General features: G+C 33.7%; 2 protein-coding genes across 3 annotated transcripts; both read left to right on the top strand.

The window, feature by feature from the left end:
• The first annotated feature begins 2,821 nt into the window (after positions 1-2,821).
• On the top strand, positions 2,822-6,592 carry LOC101510313 (zinc finger CCCH domain-containing protein 12). Of its 2 annotated transcripts, XR_012161320.1 has the most exons (3): positions 2,822-4,167; positions 4,920-5,098; positions 6,014-6,151. XR_012161320.1 is itself a non-coding variant. In XM_004509679.4 (2 exons), the coding sequence occupies exons 1-2, from the start codon at positions 3,303-3,305 to the stop codon at positions 6,292-6,294; spliced, it is 1,146 nt and encodes a 381-aa protein (XP_004509736.1). In that variant the 5' UTR covers positions 2,830-3,302; the 3' UTR covers positions 6,295-6,592. The 2 variants fall into 2 exon arrangements, 1 of the variants encoding a protein (XP_004509736.1); XM_004509679.4 differs by lacking the exon at positions 4,920-5,098 and having other exon boundaries at positions 2,830-4,167; positions 6,014-6,592.
• A 140-nt stretch (positions 6,593-6,732) lies between these two features.
• Positions 6,733-8,375, top strand: LOC101509995 (RING-H2 finger protein ATL29). Its single transcript, XM_004509678.4, has one exon. The coding sequence runs from the start codon at positions 7,319-7,321 to the stop codon at positions 8,222-8,224; it is 906 nt and encodes a 301-aa protein (XP_004509735.1). The 5' UTR covers positions 6,733-7,318; the 3' UTR covers positions 8,225-8,375.
• The last annotated feature ends 2,791 nt before the right edge of the window (positions 8,376-11,166 follow it).

The raw sequence follows: 11,166 nt of genomic DNA, 5'->3' as shown, positions 1-11,166 counted from the left end.
TATGTTTTACTTGGTTAATGTCATTTGATACTCATTAGAAATAATTATAAATTGACTTACATTTGTTATCTATTTCTCAGGTATTGCATCAAAGATCACAAGTTGACGAGAATCATAATTTCATCTATATAATTTGTATTGATTTGTAATATTGTCAATTATCAAGTCATTTGAAATATGCAATGTGTTGTATGACATTAGTCAAATTTAAATTGTGTATGCATAATTTGATATTAGTCCGTAACATGTGGAAAATTTGAATTTGTAGCTATAATTGAACCATATAATTATCAAATTTTGTCCAAATTGGAGACAATAGCCAAGTGGGCCAACAATATAAAAATGCCAAACATGTTAAAATGAACCAGAAATTTAAAGTTATTAAAATAGGTTAAATAATTGTCTCAAAAATAGGTTAAAAAAAAGCCCAAAAATTGGTTTTCATAAATAAAAAAAAAAATTAAATGCTATTGGGTTAGATATTTGTATGGCCCAATAACTGTTCCAAACCAAATTAACTGAACCAGTTTACCTGATAATCTGATAACCCGTGACCCGTTCAAACTGTATCAAAAGACGGATTAACATTGGGTATGTATTCTTCGCCCGTGGTTTGGGCCGATTGTTATTTTTGGGCCCGAACCCGCTCGAACCGACCCACTGTCCAACCCTAATCATGAGTACAATGGACCCAAGATAAAAGTTGCCAAAGTAGTTCGAAACAATTTTGTTATAATGCAAATTAAAAGTTACAATAATTTTACAAAATTAATTTTAGGTTGTTGCAAGATTTAGGTCTTTATATTCAAATATTTAAATTTCTTTTTCTTGATTATTCATCTTCTATATGTAAAAATTATCTCATTTGTCATGAAGTCTTAACTCAACACAAATGTCGATATTATTAGGTTGAACATCATATTTTGGGTTATAATTGGAGATCTCGCAGTTGTGTGTAAGTTTTTTGTGATAATTATATCATCTCATCTATAGATAAAAATAAATGTCTTATTTTGAATTTTTATTGTAATGATATTCTTTTTTACAAAGAGACCAACTACCTATTTCGAGTTTTGTAATACTAATGCATATTAATTAAGGGTGTTCTAAGGATATATTTAGATTTTGTTGTTGCAAATTTAGACCCTTGTACTTTTGTTAATTTGTGAGCCATGACTTTGATTATTTTAGATTTTTGCACTTGAGTTATTTAGATATTTGGGAATATATTTTATATTTTATGTTAGTTTAGATTTATATAATATTGATTATTTTCATGCTTACACGTATTTTACGATGAAATTTATAATTTTTTATATTTATTGTATGTGTATATTTGATATTAAAACAATAATAAAAACATTTTATATTACATTTTTAGAAATAATAAGGTAAGATAATTTTTTCTTTCTATCAACATGATTTTAAAAAAGATTTAAGAACAAAAGAAAATTAGATAAACCAAGATTCAAGACAAACCAAATTAAAAATAAACGGTTTGACCCAAAACAAACGAATATTGTAAATGATAATTTATTTTTTAAATTCAAACTCTAATATTAATTATTTGCTCTAAACCCTAATTTACTATTGTGTTGATACAAGTTTCAAAATTTGAAAATAAAATTAGTACTTGTTAAAAGTACGTTAAAGTTATATTTTATTAAACACTTCAAATTATATCCGTTAATTTATCAGTTATTCGTTGTTATTTCATAATTTTGTTTGTCATATATTATATTTTACTAAACAAAGTCTTATTCTATAAAATGTTAATCTCAATTATTCCTTATAATATTTTTCAAATTATACATACTGATTTCTATATGTTTCAAATTTTGTAAATTAGTCTCAATCTATTTAAATTTTGTAAAGTGGTTTTTATATTTTTTTTTTGAAGAAACTATCATTTTGCATTCTTAAATTGTACTAGTGTATGAAATTTAGAACACTAAACTTACAAAATATCAAATTGTTTATTTAAATTGTTTAAAGTTAGTTAAAATGTTATACATTGTCAACTATTTTTTGGAGTTTTTGTCTATATATTAAAAAATTTAAAAATATTTTAAGTGACGTAAACAGCTTAATATTTTATAAATTTAATATCTCAAATTAAGATATTTTTACAATTTTAGAAGTCAACGATAGTTTACTCATATTTTTCTTCAAACTTTGTGGATTGGTCCTATGTATAATATATTAAATGTTTCATATTGATTTCTATAAGTTTTTATAATTTATAGTCTGTACAATTTTGGAAAATTTGCATATTGATCTTTATATTTTTCAAATTTTTAAATTGGGCCCTAAAGTTTTCTGAAATTTCAAATTTGATTAAAAAAATTTAAAAACTCATTGTAAACCAATATAAATTATATATTTTCACTACACAAAATTTTAAAATTATAAAATGGCTTTGGCCCACTTTTGGACCAACAAAAAGTTATAAAAACCAACAAAATTTAAAAATGGAGAATTTTAATTACTCTGTTTAAACAAAATATTTATAAATATAGAAATTATATTTCAAATATTTGGTTATCTAAATATTTTATTTTTTGTAAAAATTTTCAATTATCAGTTTATCACATAGAAATACACTCTTAAATTCTGTTTAAAATCAATTATCTGATTTTTCTTTTTTTAGACCATACAATGCAATAACATGTGAAAATTAATAACGTGTGAAATAATTTTCACGTCTATTATAATTTTCTTCTAATTTCAAAAAAAAAAAAAAAAAAAAAAATTAAAATGAAAAAACGCATTTCGGTTCCCCGAAAAAGTAAATCGAAACATGTAGAGTAAATAGACCAACAACACAATGGCAGTTCCATTACTCCACATCCACTTCTGTTCCAACACAAACCATAAATATCTAGCAACACATTTCCAGATCTAGTTCTCTTCTTTAACCCACACTTTTTTTAATGCATCCTCTTACCTTATACACTTTTTTTTTTTTTTTAATTGAATCACTCCACCTTTTTTTTCTTCTCCCAAACCCAAACTAGTTCATCAAAATTTTCCTTTTTCTTACACAGATCTGTCTTCTACTTCAACCTTTCCATTATTTTTCTTTCCTTTTCATTTCACCCACCACACACGTATACACACGTTCTTCACTCCTCACTGTAACAGTTCCCACTTACAACACTGTTTCAGACTTTTACGACATCATTTTCATTTCTAAAGTCTCCGAATCTCAGCACGTGTTCGGACACTCCTAGGTAGTTTTTAGTTTTTTTGTTCCTACACACAATAATCATCACTATAATTAGGGTTTTGTAATTATAATAATGGATTATAGCAGAGACGGTAACGTCGTTCAAATTATCACCGCCGGCGGAGGCGGCGGCGATAGCTGGTCGAGTGACCAAGCGGATTGGGCAACGGAAGATGAGTATCGATACTGGAACGGAAATGAAGCCGGCGAAACAACGCCGTCTTCGAATTCAAATTGCGACCAACCGAGACAACAGAGGTCGGGGAGCGAGCCGCCGAGCAAGAAATCGAGAAGCAATTCGCAGGACAACGGTGGCGGAAGTAACGGCGGCGGTTCGAATCGGGCGAAAGCTATTGGGAAAATGTTCTTTAAGACGAAACTGTGCTGCAAGTTTCGTGTGGGGACGTGTCCTTATGTAACTAACTGTAATTTTGCTCATAGTGTTGAGGAGCTTCGGCGGCCGCCTCCGAATTGGCAGGAGATTGTGGCGGCGCACGAGGAAGAGAGGTCTGTGTTTATGAATGAGCAGCCAAGGGAGGAGTTTCAGATTCCAACCGTGGGGTCTTCGACTTTTGTTGGGGAGAGTATGAATCAGAGGTCTTATAAGGGTAGACATTGTAAGAAGTTTTATACTGAAGAAGGTTGTCCTTATGGAGAAAGTTGCACTTTTCTTCACGATGAACAATCGAAGAATCGTGAAAGTGTTGCTATTAGTTTAGGTCCTGGTGGTTATGGTGGTGGTGGTGGTGGTAGTGTTGGTGGCGGTGGAGGTGGTAGTACTGGTAGCGGTAGTGTTGGTGGTGGTTCTGCTGCTGCTGTAGGGGGGAATGGTGCTAATTTGAAACCTTCAAATTGGAAAACTAGGATTTGTAATAAGTGGGAGATGACAGGGTATTGCCCCTTTGGGAACAAATGTCATTTTGCTCATGGTGCTACAGGTATGTAACTTGGATAAAAGATTTATGTTTTGTGGTAATTGAGGAAATTGTCTTATGTAGATAATAAAGTGTTACTAGAATTGGTAACTTATAAATACTTTTTGTTGTGGAGTTGTGGTAGTGTTTTCTTACCATTTGGATACAATTTTGGGTATTGGTGTTGGATTACTTTTATTAAGAGTTTTTTTTTTTTCTCTTCATTGTATATGGTATGTATTAGCTATGATTTTCTGCTGTTTTTGTTTTCATGAGTATTTTGCATCACCACAAGTGTCAAATTTGTTTTGGTTGATGCTAAGGCATTACATAACATAACATTTTGTTATGAATGTGAATGTGGTGTTTCATTGAGCATAGAATTGAATTGTGTAGTTTTTTTGAATGGCAATTGAACTTTGTAGTTGGTTTGCTCTTATCTCATATTTTGTTTGCAAGTTGGTTTGCTCTTGAATAATCTTTGAAATGCCTCATAACAAATAATTACATTCTAGAGAAAGAATTCTCATGAGTCATGATAGTAGAAATGCACCGTTCCTTATGTTTTGCACAATGCCTTGTATTCTTCAAATATCTTTGGCTTCATTTTCTGATTAAAAGAAGCCATGTCTGCTAAAGATGAGAAAAGAGTAGTTTCTTGAGTGGTGGGTTCCGAATGAATAGAGGGGGCAACTTAGATCTAATGCAGATACCTGTAAGAAATCAAAGCTCACATTGACACAGCTTTTGGCAATTTCTGTGTTGTTGTATACTAGGTAGTCAACCACAGCTAATAGCAGCGTGATCGTGGTGATGTGGAGCGGCCACTGGACGCCGCAGTTGGGTAAGCCGTGCTGATGGTTTATGGAGCAGCTGCACCAGACACTTTTGCAGAAAAGTCATTGCTTCATGCGTTGTGCCGTTGCGGTGCATCTTGCACGCAATAGTGATAATGGTGGAGAAAACCATCTTTGTTCTTAAAAAATTATAGACGATTGAGGGGTATTTTGAGTGTTTCACATGCAAACCCTACTTCTTCCCCTTTATTCTTCTTTGTGAATGCAGAGACCTATCGTTTTTCTTCATGCGTCATCTTCTTCTCTGTGCACAAACTTTTGTCCTTCCTGCTTCCTTTCGATTTCTGTGAGACAGATGAATTCGCTCCACGCTGCCATAGCTTGTCCAACGCCACCGTTGAACAGCCGTGTGCACACCGGGTTCAGTTTTCCCCCCTTTGGTTCCCGTTTTTCTCGTTTTCGTTCCTCTGTTTCCATTTTTCCATTTTCTTTCCTCATTGTCTCCCCACTGTTTGTTTTAATTTTTCTTCCTCTGTTTTTCCCTCTCTCTGTACTGTTTCTTTTTTTTTCCTTTTCTTCCTCTCTGTTCTATTTATTATTTTTCTACCCAGTTTTTCTTCCTCTATTTTTTGTTTCCCTCTGTTCTGCTTATTTCTCTCAGACCCCTCTCTGTTTTGATATTTTGTATTTTTCATTTCTAATTATAAATATTTCATGAGTTGAGTTTTATAAAAAAGAGTCCTCGCCATTATCTGGGATTGATTGCCTAGATTGTATATTGTATATGGGTTGGGAGTACCTCAGGGGTCTTCTTATTTTATATAATTCCTCAGTGTTGATTAAAATAAAAGGAAAGGAAACTTCTTTAAAAGATACAACTAACATTTGGGATAAATTATTGTAATACCACTGCGTACTAACATTGTTTGGTGTTTGGCCATGTACATTACATTACATTTCAGAAAAATTTCTCTGATTGACCCTATGAGATTTTATCAGCTTAAATTGATTATCTCTCAAAATGACTTATAAGCTATTTTATATAAATTTGACTTTGATGATTGTTTCCACAGAATTACACAGATATGGAGGTGGGCTTATGGAAGGAGAAAGCAGAGACACTGCATCTGCTGTTGCGTCTGAAGCAAAACAGGGAGTACCTTCAAAAACTCATGCTGATAATGTGGTTGCATCAACTCCTCCGATTGCGCATTCTGATGTTTATCATATCGGTGTCCCTTCGCAGAGGCCTTCCATTGTGAGTCAGAGACCAGGACAGAGAGCTCATCAGAAGTGGAAAGGTCCGGATAAAATCAGTAGGATATATGGCGATTGGATAGATGACATCGAATAGAGTTAAAATAACTTATTATCCTGATCTTGTAAACGCGAAAAATGGCCGACGAGGGCTTATGTATCACCATGAAGCCAAATACGCCAAGATTTCCATTCCTATCTTGTTATATTATCTAAAATAGCTTCCAGCACTTGTAGCACTTTGTTCAATTTGCAGATAACTGTTCTGTGCATTTATGTTTGGTGGAGGATTCATCTTTTTTATTTATGTTTTTTCATTCTGAGTTTTGAATGTAACAACGGCTTCCTTGTATGTGCATCAGATTGTGCCACATAATTGTTCATTTGTTTCCCCACTTTGGATCTCATTGTAATGCTGCAATTGAAACCCTTATATGATTCTTTTAGGATTTCCAAAATGATCTCACTTTTTCCAAATTGATTTTCTGGATTTGACTGACTCAGATTTTGACCAATTCAATCGTTGTGTTTTGTTCTTCATTGGAAACAGATCTAATTTAAGATTCCGTTGTCTTTTTTTTGTGTGTGTGTCGAAATGGAGGCTTTTTATCTCTCAAAATTTGCATACATAATTTCTAAAATATTAAAACTTATGCTAGATTATATGTTATTATTATAATCTAATAATAATTCTAATGACTTAATTGATGCATTAGATATACCCTGAATAATGTTTGGACACAAGTCCTTGTCCTCATAAGGACAATCTTAAAACCAACCCTTGTCACCAAGGGCTAAAAATCACCCTCCACATTACTGTCTCATATTAACCTATCATCTTTTTTTGACAGCAATATTAACCCATCAATCTAGTACTTTCATAACACCAAGATATTTCTCCTTGATTCTCTCTCCACATTTTGAGCTTCAGAATCCCACCTAAAAAAAAGTAAAGTGAAGGGGGAAAAATAATCACCACTTTACTAACCTTCATTATCCCCCTTCTCACAAACCCTTCTCATCCATGCAAAGAAGAAAGGATGGAAGGTCCGGAATAAGCCATCCTCCGGCCACCTTGAAAACCAATATTTGTCCATTGTTGACAGCTTCTCATCCCAACAATGTCGTCTGCAGAACCCGACTATGACGTCCCGCCTGCCTCGGCGTACAGCACCCCACCAACATTGGTAGCGTTCACCCTCACCGTCCTCATCCTATGCTTCGTTGCTTTTAGCATTGTGTATCTTTGCAAGTATTGTTTTTCAAACGTTTTTCACACTTGGGACTTACAACGTACGGCCTCGGGAACCATCATTCGTCCTTCACCTGCTAGGTCACCTCCTAGGGGACTCGACGTTACCCTTCTAAATAGATTCCCTACTTTCGTCTACGCCTCCGTGAAGAACCTCCGCTTGAAGAAGAGTTATAGTTTGGAATGTGCCATTTGCTTGACTGAGTTTGAAGATGATAGTTTGCTTCGTCTCTTAACCATTTGTTGCCATGTTTTCCACCAAGAGTGCATTGATCTTTGGCTTCGTTCACACAAGACATGCCCCGTTTGTCGAACGGAGCTTGATTCACCTCCCAACCAAACATCAAAACATGGTGACGACAACAGCACCCGTAATGCGCAAGAGGATACGTTGTCGTTACCATGTGATGATATACGCATTGACGTGAGAGAAGAGGAAAATGGTGGTGTTGGTGAAATGACTAGAGATCATATACATGAAGGTGATCAACATGATCATCATATGAGTATGCAACAACAAGAAGAAGAACATAAATTTGCAAGGTCACACTCAACGGGGCATTCAATATTAATGATTAGAGGAGGTGAAGAAAGAGATGATGATAAATATACATTGATATTGCCTGAACATGTTATAAGGGCAGGACACTATTGTACGAGGAGTTGTGTAAGTTATCATGAGATAAGAATGGCAGAGACAGCACCTTGTAGTAATTGTGGTTTTGTTAATCCAAAATCTGACTCAACTTTACTTACTCAAGGTCAAGAGTCTTAAAGTGTGTTTTTATTGTTTTTAAATTATATATTATACACACATGTAGGTTGATACTTGAGATAGAAAGATAGGGATACTAGGTTTTTTTAATTTTTTTTTTAATTTTTTTAATTTTATTTTTTTAGTGTATATACAATTAGATACTTTATTATACACTGTAATTACTTAGTTTCTTTATGAAGGTTTACCGTTAAAGAGTTTTATATTGAACTTTTATATTGGCAGAAAAATGCTAACGTTTTTTTGTAATACATTTTTTAATATTGACTGAAATTTGTAAGAGTTCTATATTAATTAATGATTTGGTTCAATTTAAAAAAAATGATTTGGTTCAATCAAAGAGTGAATGATACAATTAGAGACCATTGATTGGAGTTGGCTAACTTTGTGACTTATAATTGTGGAGACAGAGTGTTGGGAAATACATGGATTTGAAGGTGCACGTGTTCATGGGTATGCATAAATTGTAAATTTAGACGCTCAAATTAATTAAATTTAGATTTTGATTTAACTTATTTAAGCTCGGGTCTACCTGAATCAACTCATTTAAATTCAATGAGGTTCAATTCGGATAATGGATTTAACATTCTGAACCAGTCGACCCACATACTCAATCTATTGATATAACATATATATTTTTATTTATTATTGTTATATAGTTATAATTTAATTGTTGGATTTTATTTGAAGATTTGTTGTTAATTTAATTGATTTAATTATTTTGTTATATTTGTGGATGTATTTTAAGTATTAAATGATATATTGTGATATAATTTTATGACTTTTAAGATGTTCGAATACTTCAATTTAATTAATTAAAATAATTTTTTTCTCTTTACGACTCACGAACACAACTGACTTCGTTTATAATTAAATTGATTTGGTTTGAGTTTGATGTAAAAATCACTTGAAAACTCAACCCAAATCCAATAGAAATTTATCGCAGTTGGATATCGGTTTTGACAATAAATGACACAATCCGTGTACATCCTAGTTGAAGAAGAAGGAACTTTTTTATGTATGGGTTTTGGTAAACAAATGGACCCTGGGATAATGCATTTTTTAACTTAGGTGCTACTTTGGATGATAGTATGTGCATGGCAATATTTTTTGGGTAAAATGTGCATGACAATTTTTTTGGGCAATAGAGATGGAAATGTGAGGGTATTGTGAATATTCAATAGTGTGAGTGAGTGTCGTTTATGACAGAGATTTTTAATCTGATATTAAACCTCTCAGTGTTCTTGTCTTATCCAATTTTTGGAATATTTGTTCCAAGCAGATGTGAAGATTGAAGAAGCTTTACATATCTATGTGGTTTCATTATTTTATAATAACCCGGCTTATATTAATATTTTCTTGTTAATTGCTTTGGTTTGTTATGCTTGATTACTATACGAAATAATCTTGTGTCTTTTTTTAATAGCAAAACAAAGTACACCACTTTGAGTACTACATGCTTGGTTTTGTCTTTTATGCTTTGTCTCAATTATTTTTCTTGCATGCAATTGTCCTCATTTTTTGGGCTTATTTTTTCTTCATGCAGTTGTTTGAAGACGGAACCAGCAATCTGTCAAATAGGTGTCGCATAAAAATTACAATTTTGCTTCCCACACCCCTCAAATTACTTCCCACACCCCTCAATTTTTTTTAAAACCCAAAATACCCAAACTACTCTTCCCTCTATATTCACTTTAACTACTCATCTTCTAACTTCATCATCTTCATCTTCTATAACCTAAAACCTTCATCTTCATCTTCATTACCCTAAACCTAATACCTTCATCCTTCACCTTCAATCATCTACTTTCTTGAATCAAGTAATCAATCAATCTTCAATTATCTTCTACTCATCTTCTAACTTCATCATCTTCATCTTCTATAACCTAAAACCTTCATCTTCATCTTCATTACCCTAAACCCTAATACCTTCATCATTCATCTTCAATCATCTACTTTCTTGAATCAAGTAATCAATCAATCTTCAATAATCTTCAACACCATCTTCAATCACTTCAAGCATCTCTTCAATCAAGTAAGTGTTTTCGTTTTCGTTTCATGGGTTTGATTTTCTGGATTTTCAATTTTCATGAATGGGTTTTGAACGTTCAGCAATGATTCTGGGTTTGATTTTCTGGGTTTTGAAAGTCCAATTACGTGAAGTGAAATGAAGTACGTGAACTCAGATCACGTAGGTGAGTTCACGTAGGCTGATGGAGTTCACGTACGTGAACTCAGATCACGTAGGTAGACGTGAACTCAGTTAACGTAGTCTGATGGAGTTCACGTACGTGAACTCAGTTCACGTAGGTGGACGTGAACTCAGTTAACGTAGGCTGATGGAGTTCACGTACGCGAACTCAGTTCACGTAGGTGATGGAGTTCACGTACGTGAACACAGTTCACGTAGGTTGATGAAGTTCACGAACGTGAACTCAGTTCACGTATGAGTTTATGCTTGCCCCTGTTGTGGTTTATGTTATATTGCTATGTTGTTTTGATAATGATTATGATTTGTTTATGCAGAAATGGTGCGCACAATGTTTACTGATAGAGAGGGTCGTATTATACTCGACCAAGGGACTGATAGAGAGGGTCGTGTTAGACCAACCGCTTCTGCACGGGCTCACCGTGCTCAGCGTGAATTGCGTGGACAGCGAAGATTACGGAATCAACAAGTAGAACATGCGCAACCAGAACAGGGGCAAGCAGAAGAGGCCCAACCTGAAGAAGTCCAAGCGGATGAGGTCCAGGCTGAAGAGGTCCAAGCGGATGAGGCCCAACCTGAAGCAGATGATGGATATCCTGGTGGTCCGGTTGACAGGTCTGTCCTAAGGACATACGGGGATCATGTTGCGACACGACTATGGGACGGCATGGTAAATTTCTGAATCAAATTAAATATTAAATATTTGCTTAATGTGTTTGAACTTATATTTGTT

This window comes from Cicer arietinum, chromosome 7, assembly GCF_000331145.2.
Source record: "Cicer arietinum cultivar CDC Frontier isolate Library 1 chromosome 7, Cicar.CDCFrontier_v2.0, whole genome shotgun sequence".
NCBI classification, from domain to species: domain Eukaryota; kingdom Viridiplantae; phylum Streptophyta; class Magnoliopsida; order Fabales; family Fabaceae; genus Cicer; species Cicer arietinum.
This window is presented reverse-complemented; position numbering and strand designations above follow the sequence as displayed.